Source organism: Hevea brasiliensis, chromosome 1 (genome assembly GCF_030052815.1).
Source record: "Hevea brasiliensis isolate MT/VB/25A 57/8 chromosome 1, ASM3005281v1, whole genome shotgun sequence".
In the NCBI taxonomy this organism is placed as follows: Eukaryota; Viridiplantae; Streptophyta; class Magnoliopsida; order Malpighiales; family Euphorbiaceae; genus Hevea; species Hevea brasiliensis.
In genome coordinates, this window is record NC_079493.1 from 4279213 (window position 1) to 4300771 (window position 21559).

The 21559-nt window shown below is 27.5% G+C and overlaps 3 protein-coding genes across 4 annotated transcripts; 2 read left to right on the forward strand and 1 right to left on the reverse strand.

Moving 5' to 3' along the window:
• Window positions 1–5187: 5187 nt before the first annotated feature.
• Window positions 5188–8755, forward strand: LOC110665118 (probable serine/threonine-protein kinase PBL5). Of its 2 annotated transcripts, XM_021825109.2 has the most exons (6): window positions 5188–5494; window positions 5595–5645; window positions 6082–6335; window positions 6459–6648; window positions 6748–7139; window positions 8204–8755. In XM_021825109.2, the coding sequence occupies exons 3-6, from the start codon at window positions 6174–6176 to the stop codon at window positions 8492–8494; spliced, it is 1035 nt and encodes a 344-aa protein (XP_021680801.2). In that variant the 5' UTR covers window positions 5188–5494; window positions 5595–5645; window positions 6082–6173; the 3' UTR covers window positions 8495–8755. The 2 variants fall into 2 exon arrangements, with proteins under 2 accessions (XP_021680801.2, XP_021680800.2); XM_021825108.2 differs by lacking the exon at window positions 5595–5645.
• A 146-nt stretch (window positions 8756–8901) lies between these two features.
• Window positions 8902–10753, forward strand: LOC110665119 (uncharacterized). Its single transcript, XM_021825110.2, has 2 exons — window positions 8902–9597; window positions 10341–10753. The coding sequence occupies exons 1-2, from the start codon at window positions 9318–9320 to the stop codon at window positions 10523–10525; spliced, it is 465 nt and encodes a 154-aa protein (XP_021680802.1). The 5' UTR covers window positions 8902–9317; the 3' UTR covers window positions 10526–10753.
• A 181-nt stretch (window positions 10754–10934) lies between these two features.
• On the reverse strand, window positions 10935–12948 carry LOC110665117 (uncharacterized). The gene is made up of 3 exons (XM_021825107.2): window positions 12103–12948; window positions 11456–11998; window positions 10935–11045 (listed from the first exon to the last, which is right to left on the reverse strand). Exons 1-3 carry the CDS (start codon window positions 12946–12948, stop codon window positions 10935–10937), a joined length of 1500 nt encoding a protein of 499 aa, XP_021680799.1.
• Window positions 12949–21559: the final 8611 nt, after the last annotated feature.

The window sequence follows — 21559 nt, forward strand, 5'->3', positions numbered from 1 at the left end:
TTCATGTAAAAAAAAAAGAGTATTTGGTTTTGCTACTTTTAATTTTTGACTTAAAATTTATTTTTTAACTTATAAGTTGGTTTAAAAATAAGTAGTTAATTGTTTAGTAAAATAATTTAATTTATCAAAATAGCAAAAAAAATATATAATTGAGTGTTGTATAGTTGTTAAAATAGGATAATGTTAACCTTTTTAAAAGTTATTAGGATAGTATAGTCTTTTACTTTATCAGATAATAGCTTTAAAATAAATAGATAAGTTATAAGTAAAAATACTTTATTTATAACTTATTTTAAATAATTTTTTAACTTATAAATCAAATCAAATAGTAATTTGCTTATGACTTTTTATTTATAAATATGTTTGACTGATTTATAAGTCAAAATAAATACCCTATAAATTTATTTTTATGGGAAAAAAAATATAAAAATAGAGAAATTATTAGGTATACTTGATGCACATATAGCATCTCTCACAATCATATTAGACCTAATTTTTATATTATAAAAAAAGTTTATTTTTTTGTGAAAAATAAAATACTATTTTTTAGTGCTTTCAGTGTATTTAATAATTAGTCTACATTTCATTCTTTTGTTTGCCTAATTGCTTTTTTTTTTAATGAATAAACTTTTCTTGATGAATGGATTTTCATTAAAAATTTGTTTGCCTAATTGCTTTTTTTTTTTTAATGAATAAACTTTTCTTGATGAATGGATTTTCATTAAAAAACAAAAGTGGGTTCACATATTTAATAATATCATTGATAATTAGTAGCATATTTTTTCTTAATAAAGCCAAGCAAATGAGATCATTAACCATTTTCATCCATTAAGAAAATCTCACATTGAAAGTACTTTGCCATAAGTGTATCTTTCAGAGATGACTTGCTCTCCAACACTAATCCAAATTAAGGATTTTAAGGCATCCCACTTTAGGGCACGTGTCCTCTTATGTGTCCTCACTAAAAACCCAAAAATCCTTGATTATTTCCTTAATCTCATACGTGGATTAGCAACTAATCAATCCTTTCTCAAGTGTTTCAATCAAGACCATCTATTATACTTATAAGTCCTTTTTCGTGGTGATGTAGGTGTCAACAACTTATTTACATGGAATGAATGCTTTAGCATTTTGATAAGTGCTCATTTTGGTGATCTAGATCCTTTATTAATGGCTAATCAGTCCATCTCAAAAATTTTTAAAATATAATTATTATATATACAATAATTATATTATATTTATTGATTATAATAAATATTATGTAATCTCATTATAATAAATAATTATAGTAAAATTATTACGTATCTAATAATTATATTGAATAAATTATTCTCTATCTCTATGTGAATATTTGATCTCTTTATGTACGTGGCCAAACTTTTTATTAATAATATATTAATTTTTCTAGATTAATCATGATGCTTTCTTAATTCTCTTGTTCTTTTTTTAAATATTATTTATTTTCTTAAAAAAAATTATTTTTATACTTTGTATATGCTTGAAATATTCCTCCTGGTTGATCAAGACCTCATTTAGTTTATATTTTCCGATGGTGAATTTCAACAATTTAAAAAATTAATTTAACGTAATCATTAAGTATTCTTGATAAAAAAAATGTTGGAAATACTAATCTCACATTGAAAATTTATAAAATAAAAGGAAAAAATATAAATTATTAGATTACAATGTTAGATTGGCTAGTTATTTTAGAATGTAAACTCAATTATTTATATAAATAATATTAAAATAATTTAATGTGTAATTTATCCATTACTTTCTTCAAAATTAATATGGTATCAGAATCAAATTTAACTTGTGATTTTAATCATTCATAAAACTGTATATTTGAACCCGTATTAGATTATCATTAATTAATTATTAAATAATAATAATATAATTGCACTTAGAGAGAAAGTGTTGAAAATATTAATCCTACATAGAAAATTTACAAAATAAAAGTGTAAAATGTAAATAATTGATTTATAATATTAAATTAATTATTCATTTTGATGGATAAGTATTAAAGTAATTATTATATAATTTATCAATATTTCCTTTAAATTTAATATAAAAAATATATTATTGGCCATTTAATTTCTTAATTCTTATGAAGTGACTTTTTGGTTTCAAAGTAATCAAGTAGATTATCGAGATGAATAGTTAATAGAAAAGTTTTTTCAAAACAAAATAAGAACTTTTAAGGACTTATTTGTTATTATTGATAAAATTTTTATTAAAAAATTTATTTTTTTAGATATATTAATTAAAAGGTATTAAAAAATAATTTAAAATTAAATTTAATAAATTTTAATTATATAGATATAAAATAATAAAATAAAATTTTTAAATTATTTTTTAATAATATTTAAAATAATATTTTTATTTAAAAAATATAATTTCAGACCTTCAGCGTCAATCGGGTACTAAATATAATAGAGTGAATATATATGAATAGCCCATCATCATAAAGTTATAATTGCATGAATAATTAACCAAAAAAAAAATCCATAACTGTGTAAAAACATGATATAATAATCCAAACTGTGGCAATAATTGCTAACTGTGGCAATAATTGCCATGGAAAAAAGGAAAATAAATAATATTATAGTACAATTTTTAATTAACTAAATTAAATAATTGAAAAATCAAATCATTTAAGATTTCAAAATTTATTATTCATATCATTTTAAAATAAATAAAAATATGCTCAATACGTTTTTAAATAATTTTTATGTATTACGTGTGGATGTGTCAGATCAAATAAAAATAAAGAAAGAAAAGCAAATTTGCAGAAAGTTCTGGTGACATATTTAAAGCAATTTAATATTCTAATTTTTCTTTTTATGTTCTAATTTTTGGAAAAAAAAAATTAAAGCACACTTGGTCAAAGTACACAATAATCCATATTTTAATTATTAAATTAATAATTAATTATATTATTAATTTTAATTTATATTTTAACTTCATAATAGGATGAGTTCATCTTTAAAAATATATATGAATCTTCAAATCTCATTGATATATTGTCTTTTTCTATAAAGTGAAGTTACTATAAATTCATTCTTATCTTAAACATGAGTTTCACAATTTTTATATTAAATATTAATTATGAAAATTTCTTAAGGTCAATTAAAATATATACATATTTTAAATAATGGATATATTGACTTATATAATGTCCCTTCTTATGAAACAATGTTACCTTTTTTACCATTTTTCTTAATTATAAAGGATTTTTTTTAAAATTGACCATTAAAAATTTCAATTTATTTTATATTTTTATTTAAAGAATAATATTATTACTTAGTAATTATATTTTAATTAAATTAATTATTTAATTTATATATTTTAAAAAATATACTATTAAACTATTTAATTATTTCGTCAATTTTCAGTTATTCAATATATTTTAATGCTAGTCAAATTACTATTTTATCACTTTATTTTAATGAAACTAATTAGTTTATCTCTATATTTAAAAAACTACATTAGTTACTTTTTGTAATTTGATTATCTTAATTATTTAATCTCTCTATTTATTTTTTTTTATATCTAAATTGTTTTAACTCTCTCATCATTATTTCTTTCTTATCCTTCCTTATATTCTTTTTTCATATTTTTTTTTCTCTACACCCACGCTCTTCTCCCATTATTTTATCTATGTATTTCGTATTTTAAATGATATAAGCCATCTGTTTCATAAGATTAATCAGTTCTCTTAGATTTCTGCATAATCAAGGCAATAACCTGAAAGAACTTTTCCTAAGAAATAAAACACAAAAATAATGTTTCAATGAATTGAATGAAAATAATTAACATTTATTTTTTTAAAAGATACAAATTCAATTTTAATTTTTTCATAGCAAAATTTTATTTTTTATTTTAAAAAATATTTTATAAAATATTATATTTTTCAAAATATAAGAGCAAATTATTTAGTTTCACTAAAATAAAAAAACTAAATAATAATATTTTTTAAAATATATAGATTAGTTAATTAATTTAATTAAAATAAAAAAATTAAATAATAATTTGACGAACATTAAAATATATTGACTAATAAAAAAATATAATTAAACAGTATAATGAAATAAAATATATAAAATAAATAGTATATATTTTAAAATATAAAAATTAAAAATTAATTTTATTAAAATATAAAAATTAAATAATAATTATTTTAATTTATTTTTTTCTATTTACTGTCTGAAAATTTCCTCCTTCCTAGTTCCTTCTCTTATAAGGAAATAGTATATATTTTAAAATATAAAAAATTAAATAATTAATTTTATTAAAATATAAAATTAAATAATGATTTTTTTAATTTAATTCTTTATTTACTGTCTTCAACTGAAAATTTCCTCCTTCCTAGTTCCTTCTCTTACAATGAAATAGTATATATTTTAAAATATAAAAATTAAATAATTAATTTTATTAAGATATAAAAATTAAATAATAAATTTATTTATTTATTTAGTTTTTTCATTTACTGTCTTCAACCGAAGATTTCCCCCTTCCTACCTCCTTCTCTTATCCTATTTACAGCTGTATAAAACTCTAAAATCCCGTGTCAGGACAAAATGGTAAAATCACTCATTGAATCGGTGATCGGATGTATCGCACCCCAGCCAAAGCGCAAAACATAGTCGAGCACACCATTATATCAACACCACTGTTTAAAACATGAATAAATGTGAAAACCGCGTTTTTTATGTTCTCTACTGTGGGTCCCCTCTCAGCCGTGGGGTGCGCAGATCGAGGGGTGGGTCCCTTCCCAATTTTTAAATAAGCATTTGACTTATCACACTCGCTTTGAAAATCAGACGGCGATTAATGGCAGCTGTGCGGTTCATACGTCACGGGCAGGTAATTACATTTAAAAAATATATATATATATATATATATAAAATAATATTTATATTGCTTCTCCAAAGATGACAAAGATCTATTGGTGCACCAAATCACCGTCAAACTACTAACCACGTGCCACGTCATCACCGCAGTACACAAACGGACAAGACAACAACTTGAACTTATTTGACCAAATAGTATTTGCAGACATGAATTTTCACCATGTCGTTTCGCCACGTGGAATTTTGTGGTTCGTTGTGTTTTTAACAAGTTATGTACTTAGGTTTACACTGGAACATAGCCAGAAAAGAATATAATACATGTAAATAACCTCCAAAGGAGCTAGTTCTTGCAGCTCTCTTCCTCTGTCTGTGTGTGTCTCTCTCTCTTTCAACAGTTTCTGTGTCTTTATTTTCTTTTTCTCTGTAGACAGACAAGGAAGAAAAGAAGAAAGAAAGAGAGAGAATTTATTTTTTATTTTTTATTTTTGTTGAATTTGATAATAATAATCATAGGAGGAACAATAATTATAAGAATAATAAGAATATGGGGTGTTTTCCCTGCACTGGAAAATCAAGCAAGCGATCAGAGAGAAGCAACAATAATAGCATTAAACACAATGATCAAACACAACCCACTTCAGGTATCTATCTAATGTTTCATGATCATTATATGTTTTGAATTTTTAAATGTAATCTTTTTTTTTTTGTGTGTAAATTATGGTTTCTTTTTTTCTCTTTCAGTGTGGAACCCTTTTCTTCATCTTTGAAAAATTGATCATAATCGAATTCTCGGTGGGATTTTCTCTTTCCCCTGTTAATTCCAGTTGTTTTTTGTAATCAAATTTGGTATTGATTGTCAGCTGAATGATTAGGAAATGTTAATTTCGATTCTTGCTGACATGGGTTGAAATGATCAATAGCTCAAATTTTAATCTCTCTCTCTTTCTCAACATTGTCTGTTTCATCTGTTTTCTTGGTTGTGGGTTTACGTTGCTGGTGATGTTGGTGTTGTATTGACCCATCGTCCAAAACCCTCCTTTGGGTGTTCAATATTTTGTCCTTAGCGTGTTCTTTGTTTGCTTTCAAACTTGATGGCTTGGGCATTTTCTATAATATTCTTAAATATAAATCGTTCTTAAACTTTTTTTTTTTTGGTTTGGGTTTATATGGTACTTGTTATCTTATCATGCGTTTTAACTTTTTTTTTTTTCCCTTTCTGGTTCTACAGGATCATTGAAAGTAAAGCCATTAGCAAATGTAAAGAAAGAGGAGACTTCTAATGATGATCAGTTATCTTTGGATGTAAAGAATTTAGATTTAATGGATGAGGTTTCTAACAATGCAAGAAACAATGGGAAGCTTGCCCAAACATTTACCTTTGAGGAGCTTGCTGCCGCAACAGGCAATTTCCAGTCAGATTGTTGCTTGGGTGAAGGAGGTTTCGGCAAAGTTTACAAGGGGTATTTGGATAAAATCAACCAGGTGGGCACCCTTTTAATATACTCTTAATTTATTTTGCTGTAAAGTTCCCTTTACAGTGTCCACATGCATGATTTGCTTTTAATGGGTAGTGAGACTTGAATTATGTTGTTTTATTTGATACAGGTTGTTGCTATTAAGCAACTTGATCGAAATGGCCTTCAAGGGACTAGGGAGTTTGTAATTGAAGTATTGACGTTAAGTCTAGCAGATCATCCCAATCTTGTCAAGTTGATTGGGTATTGTGCTGAGGGAGATCAGAGGCTATTGGTGTATGAGTACATGTCATTAGGATCTCTAGAAAACCATCTGCATGGTATGTAAGTCATACTACCATCTCATCCTTGTGTTGATTGCTCATTTCATACCTTACCATTTACTATTTTATTTCTCTTTAATATTTTTCCTTTTGCAGATCTTCCACATAATAGGCAACCACTTGATTGGAACACAAGAATGAAAATAGCTGCTGGTGCAGCAAAGGGTTTAGAATACTTACATGACAAAATGAAACCTCCTGTTATATATCGTGATCTGAAATGCTCCAATATTTTGATTGGTGAGGACTATCATCCAAAGCTGTCTGATTTTGGCCTGGCCAAAGTGGGACCCAGTGGGGATAAAACTCATGTTTCTACAAGGGTTATGGGCACATATGGGTATTGTGCGCCAGACTATGCAATGACAGGTCAACTGACATTTAAATCAGATGTTTATAGCTTTGGAGTGGTTCTTTTGGAGCTCATCACAGGCAGGAAAGCAATTGATCAAACAAGGGATCGTAATGAGCAGAATCTTGTTGCTTGGGTAAGTGATTTCAGGCTTGTACTAGTTGAAATTTTGTGTTCTATGATTAAACATCACTAGCACCAAATTATTATAAATTTCAACTGCAATTGTTTTGGTCTTTAGATGTTTTATGATTAATCATTAACAGTCAGGCAGAAGATCAACCCTTGAAATATTCATGTTTAAGTCCAAATGGGTGTTTTACGATTGAGCAGCCAATTTATTTGATAATATTTACATGCAGTTGATTGATACAAAATGACTCTACTTGTTAACTGTTTCCTTTCTGATGACCACCAAGGCACCAACTGTGTGGAAAGTAGCTGACTGATTTTTATTTTTTTAGTTTTGGTTGTTTTTCTGTCTTGTGTGAGTAATGTTTTTTGAATTCAATTATTTACTACTGAACCTAATTATTCTCTGAGTAGATAATGCTATAATGCCTTTACAATGTGCGATGCAAAGAAGTTTTTCAAAAATAAGATTTAATTCTTTGTTACTTTTGGATGAAATGATCGTCTTGCAACGAAGTTTGAACTGTAAAAATTAGATTATATAAGGGAACTGTATTCTCCTTAACTTCAATTTTTTTTTCAAGGAAACAAACAATGAGTGAAACTTTAGCTGAAGTGAATACCAGATTCCTAAATTTACCTTCTTTTCCTTGCTGTGACTTGCAATAAAATTTCTGTGTTGCTGTTATTGCTCCTAACAAATTTGTCAACTGAATCCTGCATGCTATGTCTTAAATTAGCTCTTTATCTTTATTTTGTTTCTGTAATGTTTTTGCTTCAGTCTTTATTGTTTATTCATTGATCCATAATTTCATATTGAAAATAATATTTTGTAATTGGAAGCTTTCAAAAAGCATATGGGCTAAGAGTTAATGGAAAGTAGACTTCCATTGGACTTTGAGAAGATTTGCTAATTCTTATTTCCTTATAATTTACATTTGTTAACTAATGGGGGAGCTCTTCTGGAATTATCTGATTAAGAATTGAAGTAGATAAAAAAAAAGAAATTATATTAACTGGGAGTAGCATCATTGATGGAGCTTATAAAATCGATCGGATTCTTTGCAGGCACGACCTATGTTCAAAGACCGGAGAAACTTTTCACGCATGGTTGACCCTTTACTTAAAGGTCAATATCCTGTGAGAGGATTGTACCAAGCTCTCGCCATTTCTGCAATGTGTGTTCAGGAGCAGCCTAATATGCGGCCTGCTGTGTCTGATGTGGTTATGGCTCTGAATTATCTGGCTTCTCAAAAATATGATCCCCAAATTGATCCAGTCGAAGGCTCCCATCGGACCTCATCACCTCCTGGACTGAAGAAAGATAATGACAGAAGTGTAGGCAATATTTCTCCATAGTCTAATAATATGGAAGGCCAAATAAATGGTTGATAGCTTTTTGTCGTGTTTATTTAAAAGGGTGCCTGGTGTCAATTTTTGTAAAATGGAGATATCTGGCAGTAGTTCCATCCTTGGACTTCTCTTACAGAAAATTTCTGCCCTTGCTTCTTCTCTTCTGTTGTACATGTGAGCTGGGATTCTTGTATGTAAGATGCTGTCTCTGTAGGAACCATTTCCTTAATTCAATAGACTAGCCTTGATTATTTTTCATAGTAACAAGTTCCCCTCTCTGGTTCTTGCTTTTTCTCCCATCTTTTGCCTGATATGTACAGTAAAGGGGAAAAGTTTACCAATTTTAGCATAAAATCCATAGCCTTTTCCAGCCAATAACATGAAGAAGTTTTCCATTTTTAGGCCTTCAGGTAATTGGAAATTATGAACTCTCTCCTATTCTTCCTTGACAGGGTAAAACAATTCTTAACCCTGGTAATGTATAAATTAAACAATTTAAGAATTTAAATTCAAATTAATGAATTTTTAAGAATTTTGTAAATGACATGTTTAAATTAAAAAAAAAAATTCAGAACAGGCTTATAAGTTGAAAAAATTATAATAATCTTTTAGTTGTCATTTGAAGATTATCACGTGAGCTGCACGTGTACAGCCTTTCCCGCCTAAAAAGCCAAGTCGTTAAAAAGCCAACCAACCCAGAAAGGGAATCCCCCAACTCCCTAACCAACAGAAATACCTTCCAAACCACAATTCACTTACCCGTTCTTCCCTCTCAACACCTCCCTACCAAAAACCCTAAAAACCTCTCTCTCTCTCTCTGGGTGTGTAAATGCAGCAGAGGCCAACAAGCTCATCTCGAGCACCTGAAGCAGAGAACTGTATGATGAAGGTGACACAACCACCACAGCAACAAGCCAAATATTCTCCAAGAAGCCTAAGGGTGGACATCTCCGGCGGCCAACTTCCTCTCTACTTCCGTTCTTCTAATCCTTTCAGAAGGGATTACAAGGAGACTTTGCGCTCAAGATTAGCCGCTGAGAAGTTGGTCCATGTTATCCCTGTCATTGTTTTGCTCTGCCTCTTCACTCTCTGGTGGTTCTCTTACCCAGGTACGTTTATTCATATTTAAAGGTTTCAAGATAGCCATTTTCTTGTTTTTAGTTCTTTGGATTCTTTTCTTTGTTGGATTTTTGGAAGTGGGAAAACTTCCTTACATGTTCATCACAACCTTGTCCTCAAGATTGACATTGTGCTTTCTTTAGGGGTTTCCTCTGTTTCTTTTATTAATTTCTTATTTCAAAGAATTCTTTTAAATTTGGATGGTGCAAGAAACAAAACCATATATGTTTTTCCTGATTCAATTCCACAAGCAACTGGGGTTCCAAAGTTTTGCCGAAAGAATCCTCTTTGGATCTTGAATGGATGAAGATTTGGGAAAGGAAGTCATGGAATTGATACATAGACTATGTTTCTTTCCCTTATCTAAATGGAGCCTAAGTGTTCTTTTGTTTTCCTCCATGTATCAAACAGTGCAATTTAAGGAACCAGCTTAATTCGGAGATTATGCCTCTACTTTCTTTCATTTCTTTAAGTTTTCTTGTTTATCTTCTGGTTGAGTCCTGAAAATTTTGCATCAGTTCCAATTGAGTGAAGGAGGTAAAGTACCCACTTCCTTGTAAACTAGTCTGTCAAACATCTAATTAATTAATATAAATAAAATTCAATTTTATTTATCTTCTCTTATGTACTCTAGGCAATCAAATGAATCAGCAATTAGTGTTGAAAATTCTTGATAAATGGATATAACTGTTGCTGCAATATTCACTCATTAATTTAATGTTTTTGAAAGCAGTTAACCTGGTGATCAAGGATGGCAAGATCGTGGCAACACATCGTTTTGGCATGCCACAGCCTTTCAATAATAATCATGTTGAACTCGCCATTTTGGTGTCTACAATATCCCCAGTCACATCAGTTCCTCAGAATTTCACAGTAAGCAATGAAACTGAAGCTCATCCAGTAAGTAAAACTGATTGATGATTAATTGGTGGCTTATGAGAAGAAAGCTTCTGGGAGGAAAAAAAAATTATAAATCAATATTTTGATTGCAGTAGAGAGAAGTGCTTAGTTTTTCCATATGAATGTATGGCTAGATAAAAGACAACTTGTAGCAGGTACAATTCGTAGAGAAAACTATGATTGCTGATGAACTTGTATCAAATTTACATAGATGAAATGAAACAAGGAAAGGAAAATTGTTGGTGAGTTCCTAATGAGTGAAGTGGATTGAAATTCTATTTCTGTGAGCTTGCTTGTGTGGCAGAAGCTAACAAATTTGATCTTGTGAGCTCTATTTCAATTGACACCCTTGGCTTGATTTTTATTCCTGTATGCATTGGGCTCCTTGAGAAAGAAGATAGAATTAGAGAAAAACAATATAGGTTCCTTATTGCTGCTGCAATTCACTAATCTCACCCCTTCGGCAATTGCCTACCCACAAGTACAAAGTTGAAGATCTATTTGTTGGCAGAACTCTGCAACAATCCCTTCTTGTTGACTGCAAAAGAAATTGTGAGTCAGTTGGCAATAGCATAGCAATCTTAACTTTATCTAAAAATTGCATAGTGAAAGAAGTACAGAAGCAATTGTAATTGATCTCTGCATTTTTGTGGAGTGTGTAGAGTGAATTTGTTCATTTTCAGGTTGATTAGGGAAAAGAGAACATAAAAAAACTCATTTTGTGGTGCTTATTGAAATAGCATCTGCTCTTTCTGAATTAACAAGCAGATGCTGATTAACATTAACTGTTAAAGTCAGATTTCTACTTTCTTGGAATTAATTTTGTGCATAGCCAATTGTTTGAAACATGTCAAAAGAACATAAAACAGCAGTATTTAATGCATTTTAAGAAAATGAAATGAATGCTTAGTGTAATGCATGAACATTACATGCTTCCAAACACCTTACCTGCTGCCAACGAAGACTATCTGGCCTCTTCAATACTACAACAGAAGAAATTTTTTCTGGGGATTCCATTCTCCACCGGCAAAAAGGAGAGTGAGATTTATGGCGATAGTAAACCCCAACTGTTTGCTTCTTAGGTCGATCATATTTAGAAGTGCTCATGTAAAAGATAAAGGGTTTGAGACATGGGTGCTTCGTCACAGGCCTTGTGTTGAATGCATATGCAGTATAATCAGCTTTTCGATACCAATTCAGAAAGGTTCTAGTGGGCATCTCAAGTTCTCTAGGAGAGATCACTCCCCTCCATATTTGAACAACAAAGCCCCATGAGACGGAGATAGACCAATACCTTTTGCTGTCATAGCAGATAGATTGCTGCATTATGCTACCTGAATCAAGCCTGATGGATTTGAATAGGTGTTGGACAGCTTTAGCTCTTGTCATGCCAGGGAATATTGGCTCCACTACATCAAGGTGATGTAGTGATGCCAACGGAGTCACAGGATGGGCTCCCAGAAGGCCTAAAAGGTCCCCATATACATCATACTGCACAAGCGCAAGCAACAATCATTTCCTACTTTGCCTCCAAAGTAAAAAATTAGGTTCAGTACTGTATTGAAGAGTTAAGGCATGTAGATAGACATATATACCTGATGAAACCCTGGTTCCTTGGTGAGTGGCACCCCAAGCTCAGCCATGCAAGCCTGAATTCTATCATCGCTGCCATACAATCCAGGATATCTCTGGATACACTTGTCTTGCATCTTAGCCAATTCTTGTGCCAGTGGATAGCTTATAGCGAATCCACCACCTCCATAAGCCATAGAATAAGAGAAATATATATTCTGAAGGTGACTCTCCGAGGAGCTACCAACATAATAAAATTGCCTGTGATCATATTTTGACAGGATCCTTACCACATTATCAACAACGAACACAGTATCATCATCTCCCATAACAAACCATCTGACGTCCTTCAAACCAAGCCTCAAGGCCTCTGAAACCACCCTTGAAATCCTTATTGCAGATCTATGCCCTTGCCTATTGGTGTACTTAAACTTTGAGGTGTCTGCAGAGACTCTTATCTCAGGCAAGCCTTCATTTCTTCTAGTCCTTACCCTTCTATCCATCCAAACAATCCCTCTAGTCTCTTTAGGCCTCCACCATGTTTTCACATACTCCTTTCTCTTCTCCCACAGATTTGCAGAAGCTGCTATGCCAAAAACAATGTGCTTCAGCTCTGTATCGTAAGTCTGTGCCTTCTGAGGAAGTAGAATAGGTTCTAAAGAGTTATTTGCTTGTTCATCATTGAGGTGGGTTGATGTTGACATGTTGTTGAGTAATTTAAGATTTTCTTCCTTTGTAATGCATTGGCGATCATTGTTCAAGAGAAGATGAGAAGAGTAGACAACATAAAGCATTGCCAGAATCACAAAGAACCAAAAGAGAGTCTTTCTAATGCCTGTAAGTAGCAATCTTTGCTGGGTAGAAAACATTTTTTTGTCTCTTTATTTTCTCTAAAAGATTGTTTTTGTTTCTCGGCACATTAGTGGAAAGTTTGGTTTTTGTTTATCTCGTTTTTCTTGTTTTTTACTTCCCATCCATGGAGATGAAGATGGAGATGAGATTAGACTGAGAATTCTTCGGATCTAAAGAAAGAAAACGTAATTTATGCACCATATATGAAAGTTCAAAATTATGACACATCTGCTTCAATGGTTATTACGTATCTCTCAAAATTTGAGAATTCTAGGATTATAGAGTCTTGGTCTCAAAATTTTGTCTCCCATCACTCCTCCTTATTAAAAGTTTTGAGGAAAAAAAAAAATTGAAAGGCCCATATATGTATTTTTAGATCGATTTTGGATTTTCAAAGTCATAATAATATGATAATATCAAATTTGATTGAAAAAATTATGAATGATTGGGATATTTGATTAGTTCCCACCCAAATTTAGCCCAAGGCAAATGAGACCAAAAAAAAAAAAAAGTTGATAGAAAGAAAATCACAATCTAATGCACGCTAACAAACCTAATGAATGGCTCAATCTTTAATTTTTTTTTATGATATATACATAACCATAAATTATAATATCTTTCTATATTCATCAATTTATTGATGATCAGATTAATTTGAGATATCAATTAAATATGAGAATTTAATTAACAATTATAAAAACTTTATAATTTAATTATAAAAATTAATAACTTTCATAGTTTTTTTTTTAAATAATTAACCTTAATTTAAATTTCTGATATGACTTTTCTAGTGATGATATGGCAAGTGTTATTTCTATTAAGTATATTAAAAGTTTATTGACAGTCAGATTAATTTGAGACATCAATTGAACATGTGAGTTCAATTGATAATTATACAAAATTCATGATTTAACTGTAAAAATTAGTAAATTTTTTTAAAAAAAAAAGTTTTTTAAGACTGCTAAAGTTATTGTTGTTAATAGTATGAAAAAATAATTTTATTTTGTTATTTTAAATTTAAGAGATGAATTTTATTATAAATTTTTATTAATATTTAGGTACTTAATTTTATTTGAATTATTTACATTTAATTCAAATTAAGTTGATTTATTAGAAAAGGAAAATCTTAAAAAATTAATGAATATAAATTTTATTTTCTAAATTAAAAAAAAAGAAATTTGGAAAGAATTTACCTTTAAATATGAAATAACAAGCTCTAAAAGCCCGTGATACCGCGGGTTTTGTTTTTTATATTTATAGTAAAAATATATCTAATTATATTTTATAATGGTATAAGATGTTATACTTATACCTTATAAATAAAACTATTATTTATAAATAATTGTTAAAATTATTTATGCTATATTTAATAAGTCATAATTCATAATAATGTAATTAAATTTTTAATTAAAATTTAATAAAACTTTTTATTTCATTACATTTTATTATAGCATATTAAATGTAGCATTAATAAATTCAATTGAAATAAAATTTTAATCATTCACTATATTAATATTAGTTATGTGTATATATAATTTTTATTTTAACTCAACTCAACTCAGTTTTTATCCAAAAAATTTTTTGAGGTCGGCTATATATATTCTCTTTCTCTACTCTAAACAATTTTGAGTTAAATCCTTGAAAATGTGTTATGCTTTTAGGTCATGTTGTACTACTCTCATCCAAGTCAGTTTAGGTTTACCCCTTCTTTTCTTTCTATTCTCTAACCCAATGTGCTCTACTTGTCTAACTAAAGTCTCTGTATATCTGTACTTCACATGACTAAACCACCTCAATCTCCCTTCTCTCAACTTATCCTCAATTGACAACACTACTACCTTTTCTTTAATACTCTCATTACGGATTTTATTTAGTTTAGTATAGCCACTTATCCACCTTAACATTCTTATCTCTGCAACTCTCATCTTATACACATATGACTCCTTCATTGCTCAACACATTACTATATAACATGGTCGGTCGTATGGTTGTACAGTAAAATTTTTCTTTCAACTTATTGGAATCTTGTGATCACATAAAACTCCTGTGGCACATTTCCACTTCAATCATCTAGCTTCAATCTTATGACTAACATCTTTCTCACATCCCCCATCTACTTGCAGGATTGAGCCGAGATATTTAAAGTGATTACTTTGGGGTGGGGCAATGCCACTCCATCCAAACTAACTCATTCCCTATCACCATTTCGGCCTTCACTAAACTTGCAATGCATGTATTCTATCTTCGTTTTACGTAACTTAAAGTCCTTTGGCTCTAGAATACTTCTCCAAAGCTCTAGCTTTTTATTAACTCCTTCTTGCGTCTCATCTATCAGAACTATATCATCCGCAAACATTATGCACCAAGGGATACTCTCTTGTATATGTTTCATCAATTCATCTAGAACTGATATAAAAAGGTAAAGGCTTACAACTGAACCTTCGTGTAATCCAACTAAGATAGAAAAATCTCTTGTGTCCTCTCTCACTGTGTGCACAATAGTAGTTGCTCCTTCATATATATCTTTCAACACTTGTATGTACCTAACAGATACCCTCTTTTGTTCTAACACTCTCCATAAGACATCTATTAGAATACTATCATAAGCCTTCTCCAAATCGATAAAAACCATATATAGATCTTTCTTCACATCTTTATATTTCTCTATCAAACTTCTAATGAGAAAGATCGCATCTATAGTTGAACGATCAGACATGAAGCCAAATTGATTAGGAGAGATAGAAGTGTCATAACGTAGTCGATGTTCCACAACTCTCTTCCACAACTTCATAGTATGGCTCATGAGTTTAATTTTTCAATAGTTTGAGCAACTCTGTATGTCTCCCTTATTTTTAAAAATAAGTGCTAAAATACTCTTCCTCCATTTATCAAGCATTTTCTTTGAGTTTAGAATCTTATTAAACAATTTAGTTAACCATGCTACTCCCACATCTCCCAAACACTTCCATACTTCAATTGGTCTTCCATTGGGTCCATAAGCTTTACCCACTTTTATTCTCTTAAGTGCTTCCTTTACTTCTGAAGATCTAATCCTTATAGTGTAATTCACATTCTTTTCTATTGCTCTGTAGTCTATATTCACACTATTACCACTTTGACTATTATTAAAGAGATCATCAAAATAATTTCTCCATCTTTTGTTAATGTCCTTATCTTTCACCAACACTTTTCCTTGTTTATCCTTAATACATCTAACTTGATTGGGATCTTGACATTTTTTTTCTCTCATCACTAATCTATAAATATTTTTATCCCCTTCTTTAGTTTCAAGTTTTTCATATAATTTTTCAAAGGCCTGCGCTCTTGCTTGACTAATCGCCTTTTTTACCTCTTTCTTTTCTATCTTATACTGTTCATAAGCCTCATTATTATTACACTTAGGTAATTTCTTATATTATTTTCTCTTTCTCTTCACTGTCTTTTGTACTTTCTCATTCCACCACCATCTCTCTTTTGAGGGTGGTCCATGTCCTCTAAACTCTCTAAATATTTTTCTAGCTACTTCTCTAATCTTTAATGCCATCTGTATCTACATATCATTGGCCTCCACATCCAGCTTTCATGCTTCGGACTCGAGAAGCTCAATTTTGAACCTCACTTGCTTTACTACTTTAAACTCCCACCACTTTGTTCAAGCTACCATATTTCTTCTAATCTTACTTCAATTGTTCATAAACTTGACATCCAAAACCACTAATTGATGTTGACTTGTTAAAGCCTTTCTCATAATAACCTTCCAATCCTTGCATAGAGCTTTATTTGTCTTTCTGGTTAAGAGGAAGTAAATTTAGCTTCTATATTGTCCACTTTTGAAAGTTACTAAATGTGACTCCCTTTTTATAAAGTAGGTATTTGCTAGTAGTAAGTCGTACGTCGTGGCAAAATTCAGAATGCTTTTCCCCTCATCATTTCGGCTATCAAAACCAAACCCTTCATGAACGTTGTTATAACCTTGTCTGTCACTTCTTACTTGTTCATTCAAATCTCCATCGATGAGAACATTCTCTTTATTCGGTATGCTTTGCATTAAATCATCCATCTCTTTCCAAAACCTTTGTTTACATCAAATAATATTAATAATATAAAATTTAAATTTATTTATTATAATACATTAAATAAAATATAATTTGATAATAAAAAATATTAAATTATAGAGTCTAGTTATAAAAGAAGATAATAGTAATATTCAGTAAAAATAATAAATTAAGTAATCACTCTAAAAAGGCTTGATACCATTCTTATGGTATAATAGGTTTATTATATAAAAGTAATGTTATACACACTTATTTTTTGAAAAAATAATTATTAGAAAATAGTTAAATATATTGTAAATTATATAGGAATTTAATAAAAAGCAAATTTAATTATTTATTACTTATAAATCAAATTTACACTTTTAACATGCTAACAATTCTAAATAGATACTATAAAAATATCCATAATTATTATTTTTTAATATTTTTAGATAAGAATTATAATATTATAATAAAAGAATAATAATGTCATTCAAAATCTTACAATGTTAAAGTAGTATTTATAATTAAAAAATAGATGCAAGAAATATTATTAAAATAGATCAACAATTTATTGTTATTTTCTTTGTAATAAGATAATGTATGATATTTCATTAATATAATATTGGTGTATAAGGTAAAATTCACTTTATCATAAAATAAATTCATCTTAAAATTAATGTAATAAAGATAATAATAATTAGCATAAATTTAGTAATTAAACAATTAAATAACTCAAAAACAATTAAAATGACTATAACTAAAAAAATAAAATTGTAAAAAAATTAAATTTATATATGAATAATTAAATAGTTTTAAAATTAAAATAAATAAATAAAATTTGAAAATCAATTAATACAATATGAAAATAAATATTTAAAAGATTCCTTCAAGCTTAAAAGATTTAGCTAATTAAAAAGAAAAAAAATGTGATAGTATATTAAAAGATTTGAATATATATATATATATATATATGCGCATAGACAAGTCATAATCCTGGTGAGATAAATTTAGACAATTGTCTTTGAATTTATTTAGTTATAATATTACAGTTCCTTAACTTAAAAATATAACATATGCGCATAGGCAAGCCATAATCCTGGTGAGATAAATTTAGACAATTGTCTTTGAATTTATTTAGTTATAATATTACAGTTCTTTAACTTAAAAATATAACATAAAACCTCATTAACTTTCAAATTTTGCATAGTAAAATTCCTATAACCTCCAATTACTATTTTTTCAGTTAGACGCTAATTTAAACAGTTCTAACATGAACCTTAGTCAGTATTTCTCTTTTTTCTCACAAGCCATATGTAAATTAAATTATTTTTCTCTCTTTAAATAGAATAATTTTGCACATATAGATAGAATAATTTTACACTTTGCATAATAGATAAGAGATAAATATTGACTAAGCATCATGCAAGATCTATTCACGTCAGTTTTTAACTAAAAAATCAGTAATTGAAAGTTAAAAGTATTTTATTATGTAAAATTTAAAAATTTATGAAGTTTTATGTTATAATATTTTATAACTATATAAATTTAGAGACAATTATTAAAATTTATCTGTTAGCCTTTTAAAAGGGATGCGTGTCGAGTTCCCGACCCATTGTTCCATTATTTTATATCCTGTCAAAGTAAAGGGTAAAACGGCATTTTTAATGTTGTTAAAAAAGTAAAAGTGTCTCCTAATGTAGTACTGCCATTTTTTATATATTTATTATATTAATATAATTAACAAATAAAAATATTTATGTAAAAAATTAATTTTATTCTATAATAAAAAAATATTATACTTACATTTTATAAATAAAACCATTAATTTCCTCATAATTATTAAAATCCTTTAGTCAATTCAATTAAAATATAATTTTAATCATTCATTATACAGCATATTAGGTATTACTATATGATATAGTTTTAAGACCGACTGATGTTAATAATATAATATTTATTATTTACTTGCAATACATAATAAAACAAAATTTTTTAATAAAAAATATTTAATTGTATAATTTAGTTATAAAAGGGTATAATAATTATATTACTTAAAAAGGTAAAATTAATTAACTTATTTAAAAAAAGGTAACACCATTTTTATGGTAATAAGTTTAGGATATAAAAATAATGTATATACACATTACTTTAAATTAATTTTAATTATTAATAAATAAGTTAAATATATTGTAAATTATATCAAAATTTAAAGATAAAGTAAATTTAATTATTTATTACTTATAAACCAAATTTATATATTTATTGGGCTAACACTTGAAATAGATATTATAAAATTTTTTTTATATAAATGAACAATTTACAATATTATTATACTTTTTTGTAATGAGATGAAAATATAATATTTCATTAATACAATGTCAGTGTGTAAACTAAAATTTTTTTTATCATAAAATAAAGCCATTTTAAAATTATTTTAAATAATAATAATAATTAAGTATTCAATTTAGGTGGTTTAAAAATTAAAATAAATAAATAGAAATTTAAAATTTAATATGTTAATATAGTATAATAGGAAATAAAATTAATATTTTTTTTTTAAATATCGAAACAGATATAAGAAGAAAGCTTTTAATTAAAAATAAATGACATAGATTTTAACACTAACAATTTAATTTTTAAAATAAAATATATAAGATATTTATTTTAGTTGGCCATGTGGGCACCCTGTAGAAATTAGGGGTGTGCAGTTTTCGGTTTAAATCGAAAAATCGAATTGAACCGATTAATTCAGTTTAATCGATTCGGTTTTTAAATTTAATCGGTTCGGTTCGGTTATTTTCATAAAAAAATCAAAAAAATCGAACTGAACCGAATTATTAATATATATAGGAAATAAAAAAATCAAACCAAATTGAATCGAACCGAATCGAACCGAACCGAAATCAAAGAAAACCGAACCGAACCTTAAGATTTTTAGTTTTGATTTCTAATTTTTTTTATTTTTATGTTTTTATTATTTAGATTTAATGTTAAAAATATAAAATTTTATAAATTTCAGTTTGATCGGTTTAAAATCGAACCAAACCGATATTTATCGATTCGATTCAATTCGATTTTCTCTTATCAATCGATTCAATTCTCTTTTTAAAATTTTTAATTTTTAATTTTTGATTTTATCGGTTCGGTTCCGTTTGCACACCCCTGGTAGAAATAATGCTCAAATTGATGGTCATTGCAAGAAAAGAACAAATCAAGGATGTCAATTCTACTTGCCGCTCTAATTTTTCTATGGGCAAAAGAGTATTTTTAACCTAGTTTTCTGGTTGAAGATGATTCCCATGAGCACAGTGCAGCAAGATGTGACCTATCAGGCCAGTACAGATAAGATGATTTTCTTTGACACTATGCTTGTACAAAAAGAAAATAAGAGAAAAGAAAATTTGAGTATAAAATAATTTTTATTTTTATTATTTTATATTTTAATAAAATTTTTAAAGGGAATAAAATTTAAGGGGAAAATAAAATTTTTTATTTATTTTTATATTTTTTTAAAATAAAAAAAATAAAAAAATGTATAAAACTATAAATATATCTTTATATTATATAAATTTTTATTTTTTAACATAGAAGTAAAATTATAATTTTATTATTTATAAAATAATTTTTTCTCTTATATTTATTTTTATCAAATATGAAAGAAAAATTATATTTTTTTTTATTATTATTAATTTTTAATTTTTTTTATTATTTTCCTCTTTATAATCTGAATATATTGTAAAAAAATTTTTTCCACATCATCTACTACTGACGTCAGTCTTGGATGGTTATCTATCTATTCATTTATATTTATATTATAAAGTAAGTCAAATTTTCCCAAAAATTATTACGTGACATTTTTCAGAAAGTTTAACTTATTAATTAATATTATTATGTTAGTATTTTAACTTTTTTAATCAATTATATTAAATTTATAATTTTAAAAAATGAAATAATAAATTACATTAAATAATTATTGATCTGTAATTTATATCTATTATTTTATAAAAAGATTGATTTATAATTTATGGTTATTATTTTATAAAAGTGATAAAAATGTTTATTTTATAAAAAAAATTAAATTAGGTATATAAATATTAAAAAGAAAATATTAAATGAGAATATTACAGTTCTATATTATAAATTTTAATTATAAATTTAAAAAATTATCAAAAATAATTTTATTTAAAAATAAAACATGTTATTATATTAATTTTTTAGTTTTTTTTTTTTAAATCAATCATGTTAAATTTATACTTTAAAAAATAAAATAATAAATTATATTAAATGATTATTGATTTGTAATTTATGATTATTGTTTTATAAAAGTAATAAAAAATGCAATGTTACTACAAAAATAGATATGTTGTTTTTTAGTAAGTGAATTGGAAAATAAAGACTCAAACTTAAGTCTGTTAGGTGAATGGAATACTTTTAATCACTAAATCGAGTAAAATTTGGTGAAGAAAATACCACTTTACTCTTAAGGAAAAAAAATCATGTAAAAAGATATTTTGATTTATGTTTTGTTTGTGTTATATGGTAATAGGATTAGTAGTCAGTTAATTGAATTAAATCGAACTAAAGTTAATAA